This window comes from Ciconia boyciana, chromosome 8, assembly GCF_034638445.1.
Source record: "Ciconia boyciana chromosome 8, ASM3463844v1, whole genome shotgun sequence".
Classification (NCBI taxonomy): domain Eukaryota; kingdom Metazoa; phylum Chordata; class Aves; order Ciconiiformes; family Ciconiidae; genus Ciconia; species Ciconia boyciana.
In genome coordinates this window covers 60,744,032-60,769,631 of record NC_132941.1, presented here as the reverse complement: position 1 = coordinate 60,769,631, position 25,600 = coordinate 60,744,032, and the positions used below count along the sequence as shown (strand labels likewise).

General features: G+C 38.9%; 2 protein-coding genes across 2 annotated transcripts in view; one reads left to right on the top strand and one right to left on the bottom strand.

The window, feature by feature from the left end:
- Window positions 1-8,025, bottom strand: part of SEC23IP (SEC23 interacting protein) — a 25,715-nt gene extending 17,690 nt beyond the window's left edge. The window contains exons 1-5 of the mRNA XM_072869435.1: window positions 7,691-8,025; window positions 3,436-3,965; window positions 1,870-2,065; window positions 1,147-1,340; window positions 718-807 (exon numbers count right to left, since the gene is read on the bottom strand). Coding sequence (XP_072725536.1) covers window positions 718-807; window positions 1,147-1,340; window positions 1,870-2,065; window positions 3,436-3,965; window positions 7,691-7,841 — 1,161 coding nt within the window. The 5' untranslated portion in view covers window positions 7,842-8,025. The remainder of the gene's footprint in view (window positions 1-717; window positions 808-1,146; window positions 1,341-1,869; window positions 2,066-3,435; window positions 3,966-7,690) is intronic.
- MCMBP (minichromosome maintenance complex binding protein) lies at window positions 8,014-25,600 on the top strand. Its single transcript, XM_072869436.1, has 16 exons — window positions 8,014-8,203; window positions 9,014-9,099; window positions 10,577-10,717; window positions 11,027-11,068; window positions 11,544-11,645; window positions 13,176-13,305; window positions 14,720-14,871; window positions 15,634-15,734; window positions 17,617-17,786; window positions 18,659-18,782; window positions 20,429-20,546; window positions 21,215-21,380; window positions 23,513-23,646; window positions 24,277-24,441; window positions 24,838-24,926; window positions 25,221-25,600. Exons 1-16 carry the CDS (start codon window positions 8,146-8,148, stop codon window positions 25,345-25,347), a joined length of 1,905 nt encoding a protein of 634 aa, XP_072725537.1. The 5' UTR covers window positions 8,014-8,145; the 3' UTR covers window positions 25,348-25,600.

The following is a 25,600-nucleotide window of genomic DNA, read 5'->3' as shown; positions in this document are numbered from 1 at the left end:
CAGTACAGTCTGAACTCATATTTATGACACCACATGGTTTAAGCGCTCCTTCTCTAGGTTTTTAATGGACAGAACTCCTTAGTCAGAATTAGTAAGTGCTTAAAGTAGAAGCAACCATGATCCTTTCTGGCCCTTGGCTTATTTTATTTATTTATTAATTACTGCATCTGTGAAAGTGAACAGTTAACAGCATTGGTCAATAAGGCTGAAATCCATGTTTTAATCACATCAGACCGTTAGCAGAGTATTTAGAATAACTTTCAAAGCTTTTTTTGCTATACTTTCTCATGGCCTAAATAGTTGCAGTGGAAGACTTCTCATAGATACACAAACTGACTACCTTACAGTTAGATAAATGCTCTTCTCCACATGAAAGCTCTTAGTTTAAATCACCTTCCATTTGGTACAGTCTGTGAGGCTAAACTAACTCAAATTGCCTCCCGTTTGCTGCCAGTTACGCTTAGTCGAAATATTTACTATGTAAACCCTTATTCTTCTTAGGTTTCAGAAAGCATTGTCTTTTAATCACGTGACAGCACACTGAAGCAAGCAGGAGTTCAGTGTTCTATAAACTTTATCATCTTTAATGCACCCATATCCAAAACAATCAACAAGTATGTTTCAAGCAAGACTAAGCCTGCATTCAATTTATGCTTCCATCCATCTGCTCATTCACCCCTAGTGAATTCTACGAGAACCAATCACTGGATCTATTACCTTGGGATTATGCATAACAATTGTCTCCCCATTTGGGAATTCAAGTCGCCGATGCCATTGATTTGTAGTTACAGCCCTTTTATATTCTGCCTGAAACAGTAAACAAGTTACACAAATCAGTATGCCTTCTCAGACAAACTAGGTTTTGGCCTTGTGCATCACCTGTAATGTTAAGGTTATAATTTACATAACTTTATTTCTATTAAAAAAGTGTCATGTGAAGAATACACAAGCTGATTTCAGGTCACAGTGGTGCAGGACCTACGCATGAGCAACATGGCCTTCCAGCCCTTTCCAGGATTTGCTTACTTATGTTCCAAGAGTGCATTCTGGAAATCATTTTAATGAAACACAAAGAAGTATTTCTAAGGTCATGAGTACAAAGAATTATCAAGTTCTTCGTTAAGTTTATGTAAAGGTAATACTAACCTCTAGCTTATCACTAAAATCCTCAGTGTAAGGAATAAACCGGCTATCCTTGTCTCCCTTATAAAACCACATGCATCGTCTCACTTCAGAAGGCTCTTCTTCCCAGTAAACAGCTTTCCTCGTTCTGTCATACAGGTATACATCATAGCGTCCCCCGTCAGTGCTCAGAACTACACTCTCAGGATCAGGCTGGACTACAACACACAAGTCACACTCGGTTACAATACTAACACATACAATCTTTCTTCTCTCTCGTCCCAGCCCCAATCACTTCTGTGATGAATATTAACCTATTAAGACAGATATTTATACTACGGAAGAGAAGCTTCATGATATCAGGCAAACATTGCATTGCTCCTAAAATGCTTCTGTATGCCCCATACACAACAAAAAAGCTTTGAACAACTCCAAAATAGGAATGCTTATTCTAGAGCTGACAGAGATTAACAAAAAGGCAAACCAAGACACAGATAACTAGGCATTGTACGTCAAAATGCGATATCCACTAGGGATGTACATCTTAACACTGACACCACTGAGCAACAGATAATGTAAGTGAATAAATTAAGCGGCACAAAATATATTTTCAAGATATGTATTAACATTACTTATTACTGCCATATCACACCACTCTCATACGCAAGTGGCATTACTCTAATATCTTCCTTCTAGTCCTTCTGTTCACCTCTGAATAAGATACAATTTAAGATTTTCATAACTTACTGGAATTGTAGACTTCCTCTAGCTTCGCAGAATCCAGAATGCTGAACGGCATCCATACTTGCTTGTCCTCCACCTCCTTACAGTAGAACCAGTGTGGCTGAACCGGCTCATATTGGTTCTGCAGCAAAACAGGAGGTGCCTGGACCAGCGGACCTGCAGGCCGGGGAGCTCGGAGCTGTGACTGAGACTGTGGAAACTGAAAATACATACAGGTTCGTCACCTCGGTCTCGCATAGCTTTTACAGAACTGATCTATACTTTGCTACAGGGAACATTCTGAGCCTTTATTTCTAACATTTTTTCCCCCAATAACATTATCTTTAATTCTAAAAATGTTATAGACAAGTTGTCCGCTTTATCATATTTTTGAAAACTTGCATCTTTTCAAATTGAGAAAGGATGTAAATTTCATTCCCACAAATACTATTAAAAACTGTTATGGTCTAGCACTTTAATCACTTAAAACCAGTAAGATTTAAAATATTCTCTTAAATTTTGAAAACTCAGGCTGAGCTTTCTTCTTACGGCCACCAAATTTGACATGAAAACAAAAACGTATTCTTCTCATTATTCATTTATACATAATTACATTTTGCATACAGATTGTCAACTTTAACAAGTACCCACCTCAGTAATAGCTCTCTTCCTGCAAAGTGATCAGGACAGGCAGATTTCAAACTCTAATGTAGCCTCAGCAATGCAAGAAAAATAACTGATTTTGAAAGGGACTATAGCCTGCATAAAGCTGATTTCATGCAAATTGTACAAAGATCCCAGTTAGTACAACTAAAAGGAAGTGATGTCAGCAGTAACCACTGCTTTGGTCAATACATTAAAAAAAAAAACTAACATACTGTACAAATATAAAATCAAGCAATCAGAAGTTCTGAAATTCTTTAATCCAAAACTCCAGATTGTTCAGGTTCTACTGCCTTTGCTATGTTTTTGTCATTACATAATCTTTCTATTCTTTATTCACAATAACAGCAATATAGCAATAGCTCAAGCAAAATAAAAATTTGTGTTGTTTTCAAGGAAAACTTGTCAGGCTATTATTAATCCATTTACATTATTTTAATAATGCCTTTGTGAAGGTAAAAAAGAATGGAGGTTAATGCTTTACATTACACAAAACCCTCAACCTGGCTTCACCAGCAAAACCAGCTTGAAAAGAGATTTTTAGCCCCTGTCTTGCAAATGGCTGAAATGACCTCATTTACAGCAGAGGCACAAACAACGCAGCAGCACAGCTGAAATGGCAGCAAACTCAGTAACAGACAGAAAAGAGCAACAGAACTTCATAACCTGGCTTTGTTTCTGACGCCAGAGGCTCACATAGATACAGCCTCAGGATACAGTCACTTCAAAGATCAGGAAGTTTTCCTAAAGCACAGTTCCAGGCTAGTTCTAGTGAAAAGATTTTGCTATCAGAAATGGTTCAAGACTTTTTCAGGGGTTTTTTGGGGGAAAAGAAAAATCTTCAGAAGATAAAATAAGCAATTCAAAGAGGAAAGTGACTTAAATTGTTTTATTCTGGTACCAGGACATCAGGAATGATTTATATACCTGTGTCAATGGCCCTGGAGGTGTCTGATACATCTGGACAGGTGGTACAGAGGATGGTGGGTGAGCAGGTCCGTGACTCTGTTGCAGCTGCGGTGGAGTAAGGTATGGGTTAGCTCTGCTGCTCAGGGTGGTGTGCCGATAAGGGTTATACCCCTGCTGAGATGTTCCTTGGGGAAGAGTAGATGCACTTGCAGGCGGGGGACAGCTCTGCTGAGGACTCTGATAAGCCGTGATTCCCACCTGTGAAGTAGGTGGTGCACTGTAAGAGGACTGTGACTTGGGAATAGGCGGTGAAAAGGCATTTTGCCCATCCTGTGACCCAGACACAAGTGGAAGTGAAGTTGGAGGCCTGGAGAAGGCTGGTGCTCCAACAGGTGGTGCAACAGTTGTTAAGGGTGGCTGCCCAATATTTCCAAATGGATCACTGCTACTAGGGACTTGCGAGAAATAGTTGAAAGTCTGTGGTGGATTGGGGCTGGCAGAAGTCTGACCCAAGAAGCTGTCCTCTTCACCAACATCTGCAGAATCATCTGCAAAAACAAAAAGATCACTAGAGATATTCTGAGAGGTTCAAACCAGTTAGTGTATGTAGTCAAAATGTTCTGTAACATTAACAGCTATTTCCAAAACTCTGTTGGCCCCCATAAAGCTAAAAGTACTACAAAGCTTACACATCCTTGATGATTAAACACACCATATGATGAAACAAAAGATACCAAGTCCTCACAAACATTTTAAATGGACCATAAAAGTCACTCAGTGTACACAGATAAAGCAACAAAAATTTAAAATCTGAAATAAGAGGACAAAGTATGACTGAAGTCAGGGCCTTCCCAAGCCAGCTTGGCAAAGATCCCTGCTTCCAGGGCACTAAAATCCCTTCCAATTTCCCTTATGCCTACCAAATGCAAAAGCAGCCTCGGTTCATTTCCTTTCACCATGAAAACAGCTACCAAGCATAGGACTTTATGCTCTAGTTTTTAGAATTCCAAGATCAAATTCAAAAGTAGAGCTTAAGGATGTTCCCAAAGAGACCAAACCTATTGGTTAAGCAATCCATTCTCACCTGCTCCTTCAGCAGTGCTCTCACAAGGTTTCCCATTTGACTTGCACGGTGGCCACAACTCATCACTCCAAGTCACTTGATGAGCAAGACTTACTCCAGTTCTCTCTAAAAATCCTACTCTAGACTGGCACAAGAGCTAAATCTCTGGTGCAGAATAATGAGTCCTCATTCTGCATAATTGCAGGAGAAGGCTTAAAACGGTGCAAGGCCATGACTGCCCTTTCACATTGAGAAAATACATGAGCTAGGTCCTGGTCAATCACAGTTTTCTGCTTTGCAATGATCTAGTAACAAGTGGGGAGAAAAGTGGTTTGACATTATCATAGGTCTTGCAGTAAACTCAGTTAAACCTGGGATGGTCTGAGCATCGCTGCCTGCTGAGGGAAGAGCACCTTGCAAGCAGCCAATGCAATCTGCAGAAGTCATGAAAGTGTTGTCATCTGCTCTGGCAATCAAATAATCCCCAGGCTGTGGGGAAGAAACCACAGAGCTATCATTGCTTCTCTGCTACTCAGTCCCCAGCCAAAGAGAGAGACCAAGCATCTCTGCAGCTACAAGCAGCCCATAACAAATGTCTTCATCCGCAGCCAACATAACTGTAATATTGAGTATCAAGGGAGCACAAGGGAATCCACAGAGAAGTCTCCCTAGGAAGCTGCTGTTCTAATTAATTAATCATAAAAGAAGCAGCTGCCATGACTAAAAAGGACTATTTTAACCATCTTTTATTTAGTAGTCTTTTCAGGTGGTGTCAGTTTGAGGCAAGCATCACCTGCATTTATCAATTTCTCCTACTTTCACCTATAGCATTTTATTCCACTTTGATGAACAAAACCTACGTATGTGAACCATCATGGGAAAAATACTAAAACCATTTATAAGCAATGACCATTATGAAGTCAGGCCTATGGATTATCTCCCAACTACAAACAGAACAGCCATTTATACTAAATAAAAGGTCTCAACTTCTAAACAATAGAATTATTCTTCCTTTCACATTTCATAAACATTGTGGAATAGAAAGAAGCATACTGCATACCACAGTGTCAATTCTCTGCTTTCCAAAGTAACTAGTAGCAGAGCAGGCAATTCACCTCACCGTGTCAGATCATGATAAACACGTAGCAATGTGCTGAAGAGTTTTCAAGGCGTTTACCAAATGCCTGTTCACAGAACACCTACTATTCTCCAATTTCAACTAGGTTTCAGAGATTTAGTCTAACTGTATCTTTCCTTGCAAAACAAGGTTGACAAAAGTTCTGCCAAAACAAAAATTATACATATAGATATATATATATACAAACACACACAGAGAGTTTTCCAACACAATACATTACTTTCTACTTTGCCTTTTTCTAATTTTGTAAAAACTACATTGGAACATAAGCCCAGACTGGCAGAAAAAGAAGCACTTCATAAAACTTAAAAATTTCCTATGAGTCTACAAGGGCAGTATTCTTCCCATATACAAAACAGTCTTTCTTCAACGGAGACTGTGTGACAACCTCCTGTATATCCCTCCCTATATAAGGTGGTACCTTGTCATTCACAGATTGTCACCTGACAACCACAAGTGACATTTGTCCACTTCCTCATTGGGAACACTCCTCACTATCTACAGTAAGTATATTGGTTAATTCACCCACACCTGAGCCAGAGAATGTATCTTCTATCATCAAACTGTAAAGCACAGAACACTTATTACTCAGTCTTGGAGATACAACAAATTTATGACTGCACAAAGCTTCCTCATGTTGGCTGTCAGATGTCAAACAATTCCTCAGACCGATTCTTATTAAAATTTTACACAATTTAAAATTCAAACTCAAGAGCTTGTTCTTTCCTGCTTCAAACTATGAATCAAGATGCAAACTGTGCTACACAGCCAGATCCCTATGACACCTGGCTGGACAAATGGCGAGTGCAATGGATGACAGAAACAGAACACTGAACCTGAGGGAGACCTTACTTGGACAGACATGGAATGTAGCACAACTTCTGGCACTGAAATTCACTCCAGTTGCAAAACTATGAATCTTCACCCAATCAAATTTTAAGTGACATGGAGAGTATATGATTCGTCACGTTAATGAAATACCATCAGACTTTCTCCCTGGCTAGCCTCAAAGCCTTCAGGAAATTGTCACGTGACAGTCATCTGTGCAAAGCTGCTGGCCAGACTAGCACTTAAAAACTACTTTTTTTAAAAAATGAAAAACAATGTGTATTTGCAAGAAATAAAAACTCTAAGGATTGCACAATGGAAGTAGTAAATATATCAGATACCTAGATACCTCAGGTGAGCAGGAATAATATTCTAATGCTTTTATCCCTCCCACTCAAAAAACTGTAGTCGATATAAAAAAAATGTTTCAAAGCCATATTTAGCAAACATTTTATTAAATCTACAGAGATGTACTCCACTGATTTCCAGCTATATTAATATTTACTTTAGCTAAGATACAACAGCATTGCAATCAAGTCTTGGATTTTGGACTCAACATGTATCAATGCAGTGAAATTTAAAATATCCGATTTCTACATGCATTTCTACTGTTTAGGGTTTTAACCTCAGAGTGAACGCATTTACAGAAAAATCTATTCCTTTATCTGAAACTGTTTGAGCATCAGATTTTAAGCTGCACATGCATGTGTTTGGAACACCATTAAGGCTTTAGAAGGAAATGATATTAAATCCATGGTTAAATTAACAAGGAAATTTAAGGTGCCTGCTTAACATGCTATTTTCACACAGGAAAAATAGAGCATAACATGGAAGAGGAGCTTAAAAAAAAGTGAAAACATGAAGCACACCCCTGAACGGAAGTACTGACCACTTCTAATTGCCGAAACAAATACGCTAATTAACGAACTGAAAACATGATAATCATCCCCTCTCCCTAGACACAGAACTAAACATCAAGTGTTAAGCACACGCAAGAAAGCGGTCAAGCAGCTTGTCTTTCCTGGAGCATTAACGCCCGACAGCTGGCAGTGACAACCGGATCAGAGAGCCCTGTGGAGAGAAGATTAGGGTCTCACCGACACGCAGCGGGCCCAGACGCTGACCAGGCCCGCAGCACCCCTTAGCAGGCCCCGGCTCTGCCCCGCCGGGCTCCCGCGCAAGCCCTCCGCGCCTTCCCGCTTCCCTCACCGCGGCCGCTCAGCACCCCCGGCCGCCCTCCCTACCGGCTGCTAGCAGAGCGGGGCCCGGCGGTATAGCCGGAGCCTGGCTGACCGGGATGAAGGGCACGGTGAAGTTGAACTCGGTAGCGGAGGACGAGAAGAGCAAGTTGGTGGTGGTGGTGCTGCCGGTAGCCCCCGGTTTCGCCGCCGCCATGGCTGCACCCCGGCCACGTCCCTTCCCCCGCAGCGGCCCGGCCCTTTCCGCCCTCACCGCTTTGCCCGCTTCAAAGACGGCGGCGGCGGCGGCGGCGACGCGCCCTGACGGCCTCTCCGCCTACGGGTGAGGAGGAGAAGGCGGGCCCGGCCCTGGCAGCGCCGCCATTGCTGCAGGAAGAGGAGGAGGAGGAGGGCGGAAGTGGGGAGCCCCCGTGCTAGGCTTGCGAGCGGGAGTTGGTGGCTGCAGGGCGCCGGCAGCCCCCTGCTTGCCCTCGTCCCCCGCGGTGAGGCTCGCCCCCGCCATGCCGTGCGTGGCCGACTGGCTCAACAACCCCTTCAGCATCGTGCAGGGCATCTTCGGTGAGCGCGGGCCGGGCGGGGCCGGGATCCTCTCAGCAGCCGCCCGGCCGCCGTGAGGGCGCCCGTAACCGCGCGGCGGCCGGACGGGGCTTTCCCTCACGGGGAAGCGGGGCGGCGGGAGAGCGGCGGGCCCGGCCGGGGCGGGCGAGGCCGGGGGAAGCGGGGATGGAGAAGCGCCCGGGTGAACTGGGAACAGCAGCGAGGGCGGGTGGCCGCTTCCTCCTTCCCCGCCGGGAGCGGGCGGGAGCCGCGCTCCAGAGGCCTCCGAGGGGGTGGGCGGCCGTCGCCGGCGGCGGGGGGTCCTGTCCTGGTGGCTCACGCCCGGGCAGCAAGGTCTGCCTCGGCCTGGCAGGCCGGTTGGGGGGGGGGGGGGGAGGGAAAGAAACTAATGCATACTTTGGGTTTCAGGAACAATATGTGCTGGCTACATGGATTACCGATCAGTGGTAACATTACCAGTGCCATCAGCTGAAGCTCTTTTAGTGCTAGGCTTGATCTTAACTAAAGGCGTGTTGAAATAAAAATTTCTGTAGTGAACGTAAAGCAGAAAGTGGTACCTCACCGCCTCCACTCTCTAGCTGGGTTTCAGAGCTTTTCCTCACTTCCAAGAGTGGCTGTGTTCATTTTAGTTTGCTGGAAAGGGTACAAGATGGGAAGTCAGTGCACTTATAAGAGGCATAAAGTAGTCTAAATTGCAGTCATTTGCCCAGAATAGAAGCAAATGTTTAAATTGTTTACTGTGTTAGGAGAATGCTGACTAGAAGTCTGTTATGTGATGCTAACACGCACGTAAATGTGTCTTGTTTGTAGCCCAAAATGTTCCGAACTCAGACTGGGAAAAGAAGGTAACTGAATACTTCAAGGAGAAATTAAAAGAAAATAATGCTACTAACTGGGTAAGATTGTTTTATTCTTTCGGAGTTATGCCATTCTTAAATTTCATTCTTTTTACCTCTTACATGTTTTTGAGAAGTTCTTCCTTTACATGATAAGTACACATCCGAATTTTAGGCCTAGACTTTGTGATAGGTTACCTACATCTCAGTTGCTTTAATCTTTGTGTAAAGCAAAGATGTAAAATCCTGACTGAAACCAGAGAAGCCAATCCACTTGACTTCAGTGTCCTGTTTTGCCCTGGGCCATAACTGCTGAATGCTGCCTATTTGTAGTACAATCCAGTAGATGGCAGGAGCTGACAAATACTGTCATTTGAAAGTGTTAATGCCTGCTCTGTCTACTGTGAGTCTGCAGTAGGTGTTTGTACACCACAAGTTTCTCAACTGCTGTTTATAAACCCCTTCTCTCATGATCTCTTATCGTGATGCTGCAAACTTTGTGTGGGTTGAAGAAATAGCTGCTTGGGCTTTCAGGTTTTAGGAAAAAATACTTTCTGCTGAAACTGTGCCTTATTGGGCTGGATCAGGCCTGGTTTTCGCAGTTTAGCAAGGAAGCTGTGCTTCAGATTTAAAAATAAAGCATGCACACTTGAGTTCAAAAGCTGATATTTTTCTGAAAGACTGTGGCGAAAACGGCATCATGGAACACTGTTAAGTGGATTTGAAACTTTCATATCAAATCTGTTCTACTTATGGCTAAAAAAACAAGTGAAAATGATTGCGTGTTTTTTCTTCCTCTGTCAGAGTATTCTGTAATTAATATTTCAATGACAGTTTAAATCAAAGTGTGGATGGCAAAATTGTGTTAAATTTACAGTATTAGAAGGAATTGAAAGCGCATTTTCTTACTCAAGATAAACATGAGGGAATATATGTTTGTTAAAATGCCGTTTCCTATAGGGCCACTTCTGCTTTTTGTTGCACAATACGTGGTAGAAGTGCTGTTAAAGGGGAATAAAATAAGTAATAAATTATATTTAATGCTGCAGCTGCAATAATTCCCAGTGTAAGAATTAGTTTGAAATGTTGTTGTAGAGTTTCTATATGGTTTCAGTGACCAAAATGCATTTCTTTATGGTCGAGTATTGGGATGGGGAAGTGAACGGGACAGGTGGCTCTGAAACTGGAAGAATTTGGGAACTGTTAAGTGTCTGATAATCGTAACTATTATCTGTAACAGCTATTGCAGAAACTTCCAGTGTTGAGATCTACACACTTTGTTACTGCTTGGATTAGGGCAGCAGATGTGGGGGAAAAGTACTCAGAAAATACTCAGTATGTTACCTGATGAGGCACTGAACTGTGCCTTGATCGTAACAACAACAATACAGGGTTTGAGGCAACTAAGTGAACAGTAGCATAATACTGGATGATCAGAGAATAAGTTGGTGACAGATTTTGTGCTGATTTTTGGCTTACTTCAGGGCATTTCTTAATATTTATATACCAGTTGTTCAGAATAAGCTCTCTTTTATAGGTTCCATCACTGAATGATGTTCCCGTACATTACCTAAAGCCTAACAGTTTAGTGAAATTTCGCTGCATGGTTCAAGATATGTTTGATCCTGAGTTTTACATGGGAGTATATGAAACAGTTGACCCAAACACAAATGCACGTGTAAGTGAAATACTGATTTATTATTTTAGTAAATGTTGAGTGTTTTATCCATTCTAGTCTTCATATTTCCTCTAGTTTCTGAATTAAACCTACAGAGTCTGGGCACTATCTAATAGAACTCTGTTTATATGGCTCAAATGGCATCGGTAATACATCACTTCTTACATTTCTGTTGAGGAATACAAATTACTAAAATAATGAAAGTATGTCTTTGAAGGACTTTAGACCACAATGATTTTGGTATAAGTAATTCATGTTCAGGATGCTCTCAGAAACGTAATGATTGCATTGCCTTTTCCTTCTTGACAGGTTTTGCATTTTGGTAAATACAGAGATGTGGCAGAATGTGGGGTAAGTTGTACAAGTTATACAAATTTTGAGATGACATATTAGATGGAAAGATGCTGTTTATAAGTGCAGTGTAGCTTATTTGGTACTGACCAGTGGATTCCTGGAGGTGCTGCTCTTAAAATGCAAAATTAATCTCAGGTTTGGAAAGCAGAGTATTCTTAACTGCTCATGGGCATTCTAAGTTCAGCAGGCTTCAAGCTGTTTCTGTTGTATTTAAAACTTGTTTTGCTTGGGCTGGGGGAGGGCTCTTGATCTTGAAACTTTCTGCTGTGGAAAACAATTTAGTTTTGGTACCGCAGTGCTATTAGAATCAAAGCATTATAGATACAGACTGTTTGGATTCACTCTTTCATGAGTATGTAGTCTTACATGTTTGTTGTAACGTCTGGCTAAGTAACCAAATCTGTGGGATTAGTTGGAAAAAAGAAAACAAACTCTAACCAGATTTTTAACAAGATTTCTATTGGTATTCTAGCCTCAGCAGGAAATTGATTTGAACTCCTCGCAAACAGTCACCTCGGAGAGACAGACTTTCTACTGTGTTCCAGTGCCTGGCGAATCAGCATGGGTGAAAGAAATATCTTTTTTTGACTGAGCTAGTGCTCTGTTACACAAACAGTGATCGCCACCTAATTCATTAGATTTAAGGACATAAGTTTATTTAAAGGTTTTTTTGAGTGAATCAGGATTGGTGAGGAGAGGTGGTAGGTGTAGAAAAAGTAAAAAGGAAAAATTGGTGGTGTGCTATATGCGCAAAGAGGATGCAAAGGAATTCCAGAGCATCGCTTTTTGATTTAGTCGGGATTTAGGCTAGATTTTCATGTCTGCTTGGGAGGGTTTTGAAAATTTCTGTTAATTTCTATTTGCAAATGTTTAGAAAATGAGAAACTTCAATTGAGCCATGGGCATTCTATTGCCATTTTCTGATTCAACTAGGACACTTGTTACATAGTGAGTGTCTCCTACAAAAACCTCTAAAAACACCTGTAGCTGAGCATGTTAAGACAGTAATTCCTGGGAAATTGAAATATTGTGTTTATAACAGTTCGACCACAGTATGTCATTTTCTCAATGAGTGCAGGAAAGGTCTTGGGGAGAAACAAATAGTCTTTAGTTTCTTCTAGTAAATAGAAGTTGAATTATCTGAGTGGAATGGATACAGGATGCTCCTTTTAACACCTTTTAGGAGTTTTATATTCTCTTCTCTTCCAAGGGAGTGGGGGAGAGGTCTAGAAAACTTAAGATATGTTGCATTTTGTAAAAAGATACGAATTTGATGGTAAACCTAATATGATTTGATATTTCATACTTTGAGTTCAGAATTTGAGAAGACTACTACTTGTCATTGGCACAGAATGCCAATGCAATTTTAAAATTAAGCCAACGCAATTTTTGTAATAAAAGGATTGATAAGAGTTAGTCTTTGAATGAAGCTTACAGCAAAATACTGCAGCAATGGAAATTTAAAGTGAACTAGACCATTACGAAAATACTGAACATGATTTCAATATTTGCCCATCATGATAAGAAAAGGAAAAGTGTATTAGCTTTTTTGAAAGTCATTTACAAGTGCAGTATTGGTAGTATCTTACAAGTGCGTAAACATTTTCTGTGTGTTTCTTTTCTTTTTAAAGTATTAATAATAATTGTATCAGACAGCAAGTCTTTAAATATTTTTAAATATTATTATAATGTCTGTTCCTTAGGGTTGAGATGTAGGAGAGAAAAAATTCTTCAGATTTTGAGTTGTACCAAACTACAAGCATGTTCTCTGGGTGAAAAAAAAACCAAAACAAAAAAAAAAAACAAACCAAAACCCACAATTAAACAAACAAACAAACAAAAATAACCCCACAACCTTTTTTAGAGATTGATAGTGGAATAGCACTCAGTATTTTTTAGTTTCTATTTTCAAAAAAGCCAATGATTGCTGTACACTTCTTAAGCAGGTTATGTATCTGAAGAGATGATGTCTAGATAAGAATTTGAGTCATTATTTTAATGTCTTGCTCAAAATACGATAATAGTGTTTTGTTTTTAAAAAAAAAAAATCTTTGCTTGAATTTTCTCAACTGAGTCTGCAGTTGTCCTTAATCCTCAATTTTACGCATATATTAGTGCAAGCCAAGCTCGAGTTAGTCCTTCAACATCCTACACACCAAGTCGCCACAAGAGGAGCTATGAGGAAGATGAGGATATGGATCTACATCCATCTAAACAGAAAGAGCAACATATGGGTAATAGTCACTGTTGATGAATAGTTATTGTGATATCTTTCCAGAATTTGCAGAAATGTCATTCTCAAAAATTGAAATATTTGCAATTTTTTGAATCAGTAGTGCTAATGCAGCCTTCATAACTAATTTGGTGGCTTTGTTGAAGTTGTCAGTGTGGGAGAGCTTACGGTGTTGCATGTTGTATCTACATTGTATGACTTGTTGGTACTACCTTCTAGAGTTAATTCCTAAAGTAATATTTTGTACCACAACACTTGTGTATTGCTTTTTGTATGTAACAGCACACACACAATTTACAGTAGCAGGCTGAAATTTAGGAGTTCTTGTTTAATTTCTCACTCTGTTGCAGATTTTTTGGTAATCTTGGGAAAAATCATGTAATCTTGTCTCTCTCTCACTCTTTGTGTAGATGTTATTGTGTAAATTGAAGCCAAACTGCATCTCAGTTAGGTGCTGCTTTGCTACGAACAGTAGTATGTATCTAAAAAACATCTTCCAGCCTTACCTTTTTTCCTAACATGAGACTTATTAATCCAACTTCATAAAGGAACCAGATTAATACCAGACGCTTAAACCATCCTGAAGAAAGGTTTTAAACCTTTTAAGAGGATGGTATTTCAACCAGTAGCAGTGTTCAGAGAGTGTGCAATTCTTACCTATGTTGTAATCAGTTTGTGAACTTTTTTTCTCAATGCTCTTCTGTGGAGATGCTACTTCAACTGGCATGGGCGTTTTTTGTGGTGATTTTGGCATGTTTTCTCTTGAACAAGAGAAAGTGGTTAGTTTAAAATTGTCAGTCCTGTTAAAGAAAAAAAAATTGTAGAAGCTATTGTTATATGTCTGTCAGGTTCATTAGCTAAATTCAGGTTTTTCTCTGTGTATTCTTACCAGTTTGCAAATGTTTTATTAGGTAGTTTAGACTGTTTTGTGTTCATACTCAGACTGATCAAGTGTAGAACAGATTTTTATAGCTTTGTTATTGCTGAAAATCCACAGAGATTTTTAATGTTAACTGTTATGTTGATGCATACTCTTACCTTTAAGAACTGTTGATTTTTTTGACCATGAGGTGCAGAAAAATATTACCTTTGCAGTCCTGCTGAATTTAGAAAAAATTCATTCACACAGTTTAAGCATTACATTTTGAAAATCAGATTGTTGGCCATGTTTGGGTTTCTAAGACACATAGATCTTTACCAGTACTCACACTCATACTTCTCTTGACGATATAAAATAGACATTTGTGGGACTTTTCTATTCTGAGTAAGAGTATCTTCTGTCAAATATATTGCTTTATTAAATATTTTTGTCTCAGACATCTTGTTAAATTAGTTTAATTCTGTGTTGCTCACTGAAGAAAGTTATTCACTTTTGTGTTTCTGTTTAAAGAGCCTATGAATCCTTTATTTTTCAGGCAGTGGAGGTGATATCCATGGATGTGTGGAGCCAAAGAGATTAGAAACGGAGGCTTCTGCAGGTCATCATCTCATTTCTCCCAACTGCTCCCCTCCACTTGACTTAAATTTTCCATTGCCAGGAGAGAAGGGACCAGCATGTCTTGTCAAGGTAACAAAAGTGGAGAGATGATGAGCATGGCTGTGGCCTCAGTGAGGCAGACAGAATCTGAAGTTAGAGTGTAAATAGTGAGCCTTGCATTAGTTCATAGGCACAGAAATTGTCTTTCAAGTCCACAATTTTGTTTCTACAGATAATTACATTGTTTCTCTTCATTATTACATTGTTTTTCTTCACTACCCCGGTATGTGAATTGCTGAACTCCTTCGACAGCGTTTATTAGAGCTTGCGCATTCTCGCTACACTTGGCAAAATGAAAAAATCCATTACTAGGTGCTCAAGGGTGTAGCTGATACTGACTCCTGGTACTTTGCTTTTAGGATTTGTCCTCTTAAGGAAAAAAAGTTGTGATGGAACAAGCAAAATGCTACACTACACATTTTTGTATTGTATTTGAAATAATCTTTGATTCACTAGTATTCTATATTGACTATGAAACTTCCAACAAAAAATTTCTACACTGTTACTGTGTTGAATGCTCTCTTATTCAGAAAATCTTGATAAATCATATTAGAATACAGTCCTTTACATTTGTGTAGCAGCAGGATGCCAATAGGAAAAAGCATGCAATCGTAGAAACTCATTTTTCCAGTGTAAGCGTACTAACACTGAGGACTAGGAGAGACCTCTTCGCACAGACTGTTCTCAGTCTACAGTTGAGTCTCCTGAGATTTTTCCTTTTGTCTGTGTTTGTGTGCAGTCCAGCGTGTGGCCCATCTGCCTCTGTATTTTATTATTTTCTCTTTGTGGCAGGTCTATGAGAGCTGGGATAACTTCAAAGTCAATGATGTTCTGGAGGTATACGGTATTTTGTCTGTGGATCCAGTGCTGAGCATAGTAAACAATGAAGAGAGGTAAGGCTCCCCTGGCGCGTGATCCTGAAATGAAGGAAATTTTTATTTCAATGAGCAAAATATTTTGGCTGTCCCCTTGATAGAGACAGGGAAATGTGTAAATAAATAACAGTTATGCTTAAGAGGTGAATTTTGTTGCTTAAAAAAAGCTTGATGTGGAAAGTGTTAGATCCACTGTCCTGTAAACTGAAGTCCATTGTACTCTGGTACGTCCATACCCTTGGATACATGATGTGTCTTTTTTTAGGTTGTTATACAGTCTATAGAGCAGAAAGTGCTTCTATAGCTAAATGTTTTGTACTCTTTCATGCCTATTAAACTTTCAAAGAATGAGCGAATAGTGAACAAAGCTTTCAAATAAGCTTTAAAATTATAAAATGTCCTTTTGAAATAATTTCTAAGTCCATGAAAGCTGTTATCATAAACAGTTCTGAAGAGTATAAAAAAAAAAAGGCATGTCTGCATGGAGAGTGAAAGTGACCAAAATGAGTAAAAATTGGGTTGATTTTTTTTTATTATTATTAATGAAGGTATATCATCACATTATACTGCTGATAGAAACTTCCCATTTCACCTGCTGATCTGCAATTACTTGCTTGACAAGATACAAACTAGTCGAGAAGGACGCAACAAGTCAATTTTTAAAATAAAACTGTTGACCAATCTAACATATATACTACTGATGTCTGGAACCATTCCACTTTAAATTATTTCTGTTTGTGATTTTGTTTATCTTTCTGATAAGTACAATATGGAGAGTGCAGTGTGAATCTTTACAGTGCCAACTTCTTAAAAGTTAACTCAGCCTGGTCAGCTGCTTTTGGTTATCATCTGTCTGACAGCTAATTCCAGACTGACAGCTCAGTTGGTCTGTCATAGGTTGTTGGTTTTTTTCCTGCGTGTCATTCTATCACAAATAGACAAAATGGTGGCATTTAGCAACGTTTTGAATGCAAACGGAAGAAGTTTCTTTTAATGGGAAGAGTGGATAGTCTGTTGGTGCACTGCTGAAGAGGCTTTGAAGTTATAAAGCCTTTCAGCTTTTAAAACTGGTACAAATTGATTAAATTGATACTAAACTTTACTATCATCTGATATAGTCAGATGATTTAGGAATTTTAGTTTCTACATAAAAAATGAAAACCACCTGGAAGGAATTTTGTAAGGCATGATCAGGGAGAGCAAAGCTTGTGTATCTGAACTCTAAAATTAAGAGGTAATACCTTCAAGTTTGAGCTGAGGTACATTAGAATTTACTTACTCATTCTTTTTTCACTCAGCCAGTGATATAGCTGTTTTGTGACTGTCTAGAAGATCTTGTTGTCAGGCTCCGGAACCCGGAGGAACATGAAAATCCCACATGTGCATACACAGACAAATGTAATAAATCATTACCTTATTTTCTTAAAAGGTACTGTTTAGACTTCATTCAGTACATGCTGGACAGAACAGTATGTAACATTTTATTTGAAGCTACATCTTATTAAATGGTGCAGCAAATAATAAATGTGGTTTTGTTTGGGGTTTTGGTTTTTGTGGTTTTGTTGGGGTGTGTTTGGGGTTTTTGGTCTTTTTTGTTTTTTTTTTTTTTTTTCAGAAAAGTAAGATTTTATTATTTTCTGAAAATAAGAAAATCCAAATTTTTTTGGTCAAGCATGCTTTGGCATTTCTATGTCATTATATAATTGTGATTCAGTATTTATGGTGTTTATAAAAATCATAAAGAAGATAGTTTGAGTATGGGAGGAGTTACCAGGAGCTGGGAGTGGATGTTGGTTGTTCCGACGTGCTCTGTTCTCGGCCTGGTTCCAGCTGCTCTTAGTCAGGTGGAGAGAAATTTGTGGAATGTTTCTAAGTCCAGTTGTGCTGTGCCCTTTCCTAGGGACAACTCAGCCCTCGATCCTATGGAGTGTATGGACACGGCAGAAGAACAGAGAGTACACAGTCCTCCAGCCTCATTAGTCCCCAGAATCCATGTGATTTTGGCACAGAAATTACAACACATTAACCCATTACTGCCTGCCTGCCTTAACGAAGAGGAGAGTAAAACCTGTGAGCATCTGAACTTGTCTTCTCTCTCTGTACCTGTAAATGTGTGGTTTGTTAGTACATGTGAACAAATACTTCTTTACTCAGAGACAAATGCATCAGTGTCGGGGTTTGAATTTAAATCTTGTTAAATGGAGGAACCATTCAACACTACAGAACTGGACAAGATGCAAGCGTTTGTGTTTGTGATGCTTATGTGTTTATTTATATGAAACTTGTTTTGCATTCTATGTGCCCAAGGACTTTAACAAGTTGTTCAGCCATAAGATTTTATTTGTTCTCAAATGGAGTAGTGAATTGCTGAAAAACTAGATTTCCAATTTAGTATAACAGTGAAAATAAGAAATGTACCAACAACATAAAGAATCATAATACTGTGAAGAAGATAAGGCAGTTCTGTTTTTAAGCAACTGTGCTATTCCTCATGGCCTATTTGACTGTTATTTTTTTGTCATTGAATTATGGCATGCAAGCCTTTGAATGATATTTATCATTTTCTTCATTGCATGCCTTGTATTGGTTGTCCTGAGCTGTGCTACGTGTAAGGGAGTTTTTTTCTGCCTTTAATGTAGTATGGATAGGCTATCTATTTTAGAAATTTGGCTGCAAACTTTACAGCCTTCTGCAAATGCATTACACAATGTCTATTGAAAAAAAAGAAAGCATTTCCAAGGAAATGTTGAGTGACTCAAGTTATCCAAAGCCAGTAATTACTCAGCTGGAAAACAAATGAATGTTTGTTTATTTTTCCTAGACTGCTTTGGAGTAACCATTTTTCTTCATCAAACTGTAATGGAAAGTAAGGTTTATATAGAGGGAAGAGGGTGAGGAACAGCACATTTTCTGACTTGTGTTGTCTCCTGCTCTTTTATCAGTTGTTTCTAATTTCATGTCTGAGCTGTCGCCAGTGAGAGCAGAGTTGCTTGGGTTCCTCACCCACGCCCTCTTGGGAGACAGTTTGGCTGCTGAATACCTTATATTGCATCTCATCTCTACAGTGTAAGTATTTAGATGTTTGCTGAGAATTTATATATTAATATTTTAAAATAAATGTCCTTTTATGGGGTTCTTCACCACTATGCAAATAAATGGCAGAAATAGCTTAAATAGTACTTATTCCAGTAGTACTTTGTCCAGCTAGAGTTGTCCTGTCATACTAGACACAGTAAACAGATTTCATTGTCTGAAATAACAGTAAGTTTTGTTAAAAGGCCAGGTTTGTGACAGTATATCCTTTCAGTGTTCCTTTGAGAGCTGGACAAAATCTCCAAGATATGCTTTTAAACAGAGGTACAAAAACATATTTTTACCTCTCACTTCTCTTATTGAATAGGACATGCAACTGACTTCTCAAAGACAGCATTTACTAACTGCAATAACTGTTGCTTAGGTATTAAAAGATACTGAAAGGTACATTCTTGGAACTTGTTTAATTAAATGTAGACATATCTTTAATGATAAGTTCAAGTGACCCCCATTTAGCATGTGATAGAAAGTTACCACCTGAGCCGATGCTGTAGCTGAATGTGCATGCGTTGTGATCTGTTTTCGTGGCTGATTAAAGTGGACTTGCTTAACGTTCTCTTATGTTGGTTTAAACTGTCACTGGATGACAGAGCAGCATCCTTTGACTCATTAAAATTTCAGGTGTGAAACTTCAGACAATATGTTTTGAATAGATTGTTAAGTATAGTTGTCAGGCTCATATTTAATGTTAATCTTTCTTCAAAACGAAAATGGATTCCAATTTCTAAAAAAAAAAAAAAAAAGTAATTTTTTGGTAAGTAAACCACGTGTTTCATGGTTTTCAAAAATTCCATTCTGCTACAAAGTGAATAGTACAGCACATATTTAACAGAAGTGTTTACAGAGCTGTAATTGGACTCAGCATCTTACCTTTCTCATACCTGTAACTGATGTGGAAAAAGCCATAAGATATTTCTCAGCCTCAGCAAGACAGGTGGTATGAGCATAGATCCAACCATGATGCCATGGAAGCATAATTATGAGCTGACAAGATTTATGACGGGTTTCTGTTTAGCCTGCCCTGAACCCTTGTCCCTAATCCCCATATAAATATAAGTACTTCAATATCAGTATGTGTTGTTTTTTATTCTGCGCACACTTCGTTCTTTCTAGTGGGACTGTGAATGCTCTAACACTTAGACTAGAATGTGTTTTCTCTCTTAGCTGATATCACAAAAAAGTTGAAATTTGTCAAGAATGGGGAGAAGATATACAGTAAGAAGAGGGAGAGGAAAGCTGAGGGCAGGTAAAGGAAATGAACAAGCATGATAAGTAGGGAAATTGAGATTGGGCAATGAGAAAGGAAAAGGATGAAGAAGTATGTTTATTGAGTAATAGAGCACAAGGAGAACAGAACGCCTAGAAGGCACATTGCAGGATCTCAAGCACTACAAATGTACTGCTTTTGTGCAATGCTGCAAAGCCTTCCACAGCAGCCTTCAGCCTAACTTAGCTCCTTGGACACTGGAGAAGGAAGAAAACGTGGCTGCTATTTCTGTATGTATTAGTATTGAAATCATGCTAGCTATCAGAGATACTGCACAATGCTCAAACTGATTGATACCTGTATTCACCATGTTAAGCAGGTGCTTGCCTAACCTGTGGTGTTTTTGGTTTAGTTATGCAAGACGAGATGTGCTTCCTCTGGGAAAATTCACAGTCAACTTGAGCGGATGTCCAAGAAATAGCATCTTCACAGAACACATATACCGCATTATCCAGCAGCTTGTTCCAGCAGTAAGAATATTGGCATTATAGTGCTTTAATATGTCTGGTAGATGTCGGACTAATTGTTCCAACCAAATAAACAACATTTTAGTTAAAGGCAGGCTTCTTAAACAAAGGCTCTTGCTATCCATGTAGAGGGCAGATAAAAATGGAGATATGGCTTGCCTGTCAGTTGAAGTCTCTATTTACCTAGTCATCTAGGGTGAATATGGGATAAAATTGTATCCCCATAGGTATTAAACTGACAGACAGATGCTGCGTACTTTATTTTGTCTTTCTGGATTGATATGTTTAGACATTTAGGTCATTTAATTATCATGTCGTTACTGTTTATCCCCAAGTTTGTGGATACTGTTCTGCAGAAAATTCATAGTAATTCAATTTTGGGTCATAATAATTTATTGCTGCAAGAAATCATTTGTTGGGTTTTTTGCTCATCCTAGATGTGCAGTGCAAGTGATATGAGTTCTTAGCAGCATTATTTTCCTTTGGGAAATTTTGTTTTTAAGAATTTAGCATTTGGACATTTGGGATGAAATGTATTCTATATTGTGGTAACAAGTTTTGTTTTACTTACTGTGGAGGTTCACAGTTATAGCTCTTCCTAAAGGAAGCAGTATTTACTAGGGAAGCTGGAGGAGAGGAAATGTGCTGATTAGTTTCTTTTCTCATTGCAGTCCTATCGCCTACAGATGACTATTGAAAACATGAACCATTCACGATTTATCCCACACAAAGACTACACAGCTAATCGTTTAGTCAGTGGAGTATTGCAGCTTGCCAGCAACACTTCCCTTGTGGTAGATGAGACTCAGCTTGAGCAAGGACAGCTTGACACAACAGGTAGACTTTTTTTTCCTTTTAAAGAAAAAAATCTCATCTGGAAGGTTAAAAATTGATATATTTTAAGACAATGATGCTAATTGTGTCCCAGCGATAATTTTCTATTACAAAACTGTTTGTGGTTTCCATATCCTATTTCATTGCTTGAGCTAGCTTCCTGCTAGTCTGCAACCTTCTCAGACAACTTACAGCTTGATCTCCTGGTTTGTTGGGTTTTTTTTCCCCTATTTCACTTTCTGGAAATTTCTGCTATTTTGCTCAGAAATGCTTGTATTGAGTCAAAAACTCTATCCCAGACCACAAATTACCAATAATGATACAAGATGGTTCCTTGTTTAGTATAGCTTTGTTTGCATTTTAGAGAACTCGGGACAGTGTCTGACACTTGGTGGAAAAAGCCACTGATTTGAATAAGTCTTTAGACCAGCATGCCTTTTATTCATTAGAATGGCCTTTCAGTTTCCTGTGGTAATGAATGAAGAAGTGGAAACCATCCCTGAAAACCCAACTAAAAACTGGAGATAAAAAAAATAGCTATTACTGTGCAGAACAGAATGATGATTCTATCTTGAAAGCTGATGTAGTGCTTTCTGATGTACTATGCTTTCTACAGAGCTTTAAACAATTAGTTTAATTATAACCTACATAAAAGAGCTATTAAAAGTTCAGTAACTGGAGAATGCATAGTACGGATATCTGTGGTGATTTCAAGGAAGAATGAATAGGACATCACTGGAAGTGACTTTATTTTAAAATAAAAACGCTATCTTGAGAACCCTGCTAGGCTGTGTGATGCTATAAGCCTATTGGGTCTCCGTAATGAGTATCAGTACTCTGTCCCATTCAAGCACTTAGTCTGGCAGAACTAGTGAGGTTCAGGTTTCAGGTTGATTCTATTTAGAAACACAATCTTTTTTCTTTAATTACTGCTATTAAAAGTTGTTCACTGAAATTATTCACTTGCTTTTGAGACTTCAGTATTTTTTTTTCATTACTCTAGTGAAGTTACAAAATTTCACTAAAGAAAGTAGTAAAACTAGTGGAAATCTTTGCATTATCTGTTTCAAAAAAAAAAGTCAAGATGTGAAAAACTCCCATTTACCAGCTGTGCTGGTTTACAGGTTTTCTAAAAAGTTTGTCCTTCATGTCCAAAAACCTCAACTTTTAATGAAAAGTAGTATTTTAAGTATTAAAAGCTGCAGATGAAAAAGACTTGTTAATTTTATTTCGTTTCTGTTGGCGTGATGTTGTTCTCTACTGAATTTAGAGTAAAAAAGTAAGAATTTTTAGTTTCTCATAGCAATGTTGGGAACAAAATTTAATCCTAGAGAAGAATAAGTATTTTCAGATCTAGTAGTTGTTTTGGAACTCTTGGAAGTTACTTAGGCTTAGAGATTTCAAAGGGGAAAATGTCCCAAAAGTAAACCATAATATTAAATTTGCTTTTTTTACTAACTTTGCCTTTATTTACAGTATAGTAAATTAATACTAACTCATTAAAGGCAAAAAACCTAACAATAGATGTGTCATTTGATGCAGTAACACTGCTGAAGAGAAATTTGAATTGTTGGGTACATGGCGGTATTTCAAAGGGAGAATTCCAAGAGTTAACCAGTTCATTGGTCAATCTGAATTTTCTAGATTTTAAGTAACTTAGTTCCAGGGAAGGCAGGTGACTTCTGTAACACTCTGGCAAAATGATGAGTATGTTTTTCAGCTGTTCTGGTCTTGCTAGCCTACCTAATCCAGCAAGACTTTATTTCTGCCCCCTTCACCTTAAACTGTTAAATTATACTTTCTCTCAGATAATTGGTAGTGTTTTGTCCTCTTCTGAGGAGAGATTTTTTTTTTTCTCTGTAAATAGTTTTCTGGCTTTGTAGGACCAATGAAAACATTAGCTATTAACACATATAATAGGCCAGATAAAATTTAGGATTGAAATCCTTCAAGAATTCTTAATTTTGGTCTTAAGAAATGGTTGTCTGTACATGGAAGACACCACAGACACAAGAAGAAACAGGATGCTTGCAAGAATTTTTCTACCAGCTGCTCATTAAAAACAGATTGGGAAAAAAAATCAGGTCTGACTGTTGTTTAGGTCCAGTTGTCAGAATTTGTTCTTGCTTTTCCAGGTGTACATAATGTGACAGCACTGGGTAATCTGATAACTTGGCAGAAGGTGGATTATGACTTCAATTACCACCAGATGGAATTCCCATGCAATATTAATGTTCTTATCACTTCAGAGGGCCGATCACTCCTACCGGTATGGCAAGGTCTTCCTGAATTTGGGGAATAATTACAGTTGGTAGCTAATTACTTAGAGCATGCCATGCCAGAGACACAAGTGAAGACAGGAAAACTGTCTTGTGGCCAGGGGTTGGGTATGATATGAGCATTAGTTCTTGCTTGTGGCTGCAGCCAGGGCAAGAACCTGTTCAAAGGAGGACCAAGAGATTGACCTTCCCTCCTCCTTGGCTGAACAGTGCAGTGATGGAGTCCCCAGTAACGGGTAAAGCCTGCAGCTACACTGCTACTCTCAAAGCCTTGTTCTAGTATGGTAGTTCCTATGGTGATGGGCACATGAATAAAGAGCAACGTATCTGGCATTGACCCTAGAAAAACTGAGTAGCCTAAGCTTAGAAATATCTGATCTCTTGCATTCCAGCTTTATGAATCAAGTGTTTGCTCGCTTGCCTCCAAGTGAAACTGACTCCTGCTTGAATAAGGACTTTATGCTGGTTTTGAAAAAGGGAACCATTACGTATTTAAAGAATGAATTGTCTTACCTTAATTCTGGGAAGTAGTGCCTTCTGTTGCTTTAGAGATTAAGTTTAGTCTTGGAATAGAAAAAAATAGGATGTGGAAAGAGATGATATGTAATTTTATTTTTCAGTCAGATTGCCAAGTCCACTTACAACCACAGATAATTCCACCAAACATGGAAGAGTATATGAACAGCCTCCTAACAGCAGTGCTCCCTTCTGTGTTGAACAAATTTCGAATTTATCTAAGTTTATTGAGGCTGCTGGACTATAGTATATCTGATGAAGTGACCAAGGTATGGAAGACTTCACTCGTATGTTTTCAACTCTACATTCAGATAGAAAGTTACTGTACTTTCCCATTGCTCTCCCTGTCAGTGGTTCTCCTTGAAGTTTTCCAAAATAGCAAACAGAAGCATTTTCTTGTCCTGAATGTGCCTTCAAGGATTTGTACTCTTGAGTAGTTCAGTATATACTTTACATGTACCCTGCTTCCTAAAACTCATTCTGAAAACTAATTCTTTTCGAAGGTGACAACTAGCCTATTTTTACTGAGGCTCACTTCCTGTTGATAACAAGTTGAAATGTCTCTCCTGTAATCTAAGGGTCGTTATGGTGTTCAGCTCCTTAAAAGCTTATCTCGTAGTGAAGACTTTTTTCTGTGGCTTAATTACGTGCTATATTCTTTATAGGCGGTAGAAGAAGACTTTGTAGAAATGCGCAAGAATGACCCCGAGAGCATAACAGCCGATGATCTGCACAGAACTCTGCTTGTAGCACGGTGGGTCACACCGTTTGTCATAACTGAACACTTCCTGGCAAGCTGGTAACAAATGAAGTCAGTGCTCATAGTCTGCAGTTTGTAGTTGCATGAGGCTGTCTAGCAATGCAAAGATGGAATTGCCTCTTCCTCTTGTCACGGATTCTTAGTTAGGCGAAGTATTTCCTCCCTTCCTTTCTTCCCATGCTTTCTAGTTCATAGGATACTGAAAGAGAACTGGTTTTGTACTGAATTAGCTTACCAAACCTGACACATGGACAAGCTCTTATTTAATTGCTCTTTCTGCTCATGTAGGTTCCTGTCTCTCAGCGCGGGGCAGACAACGCTGTCAAGAGAGAGGTGGCTGAGAGCAAAACAACTGGAGGCATTCCGTAAAGCCAGACTTCAGCAGCAAAAATGCGTTAACGGGAATGAACTTTAATATTTTGTGGATGTCGCTATGAAAATTTGTCTAATCCTAGATGGAACCCATACTAAGATTGGAATATTGTTTATACCAGTTTTTGTAGATAATTTATACCAAAAAGTTATGGATATTTACCCTTGCAGTCTGAACACACTTAACTCTTCAACCAGTTAAACATATTTTATGAAATTTTTTTGGAGCCTGTTTTGTAATTGAAAATTGGTAACAATGAGCAAATTGTTTGATATTAAACTTTAATACTGAAGTT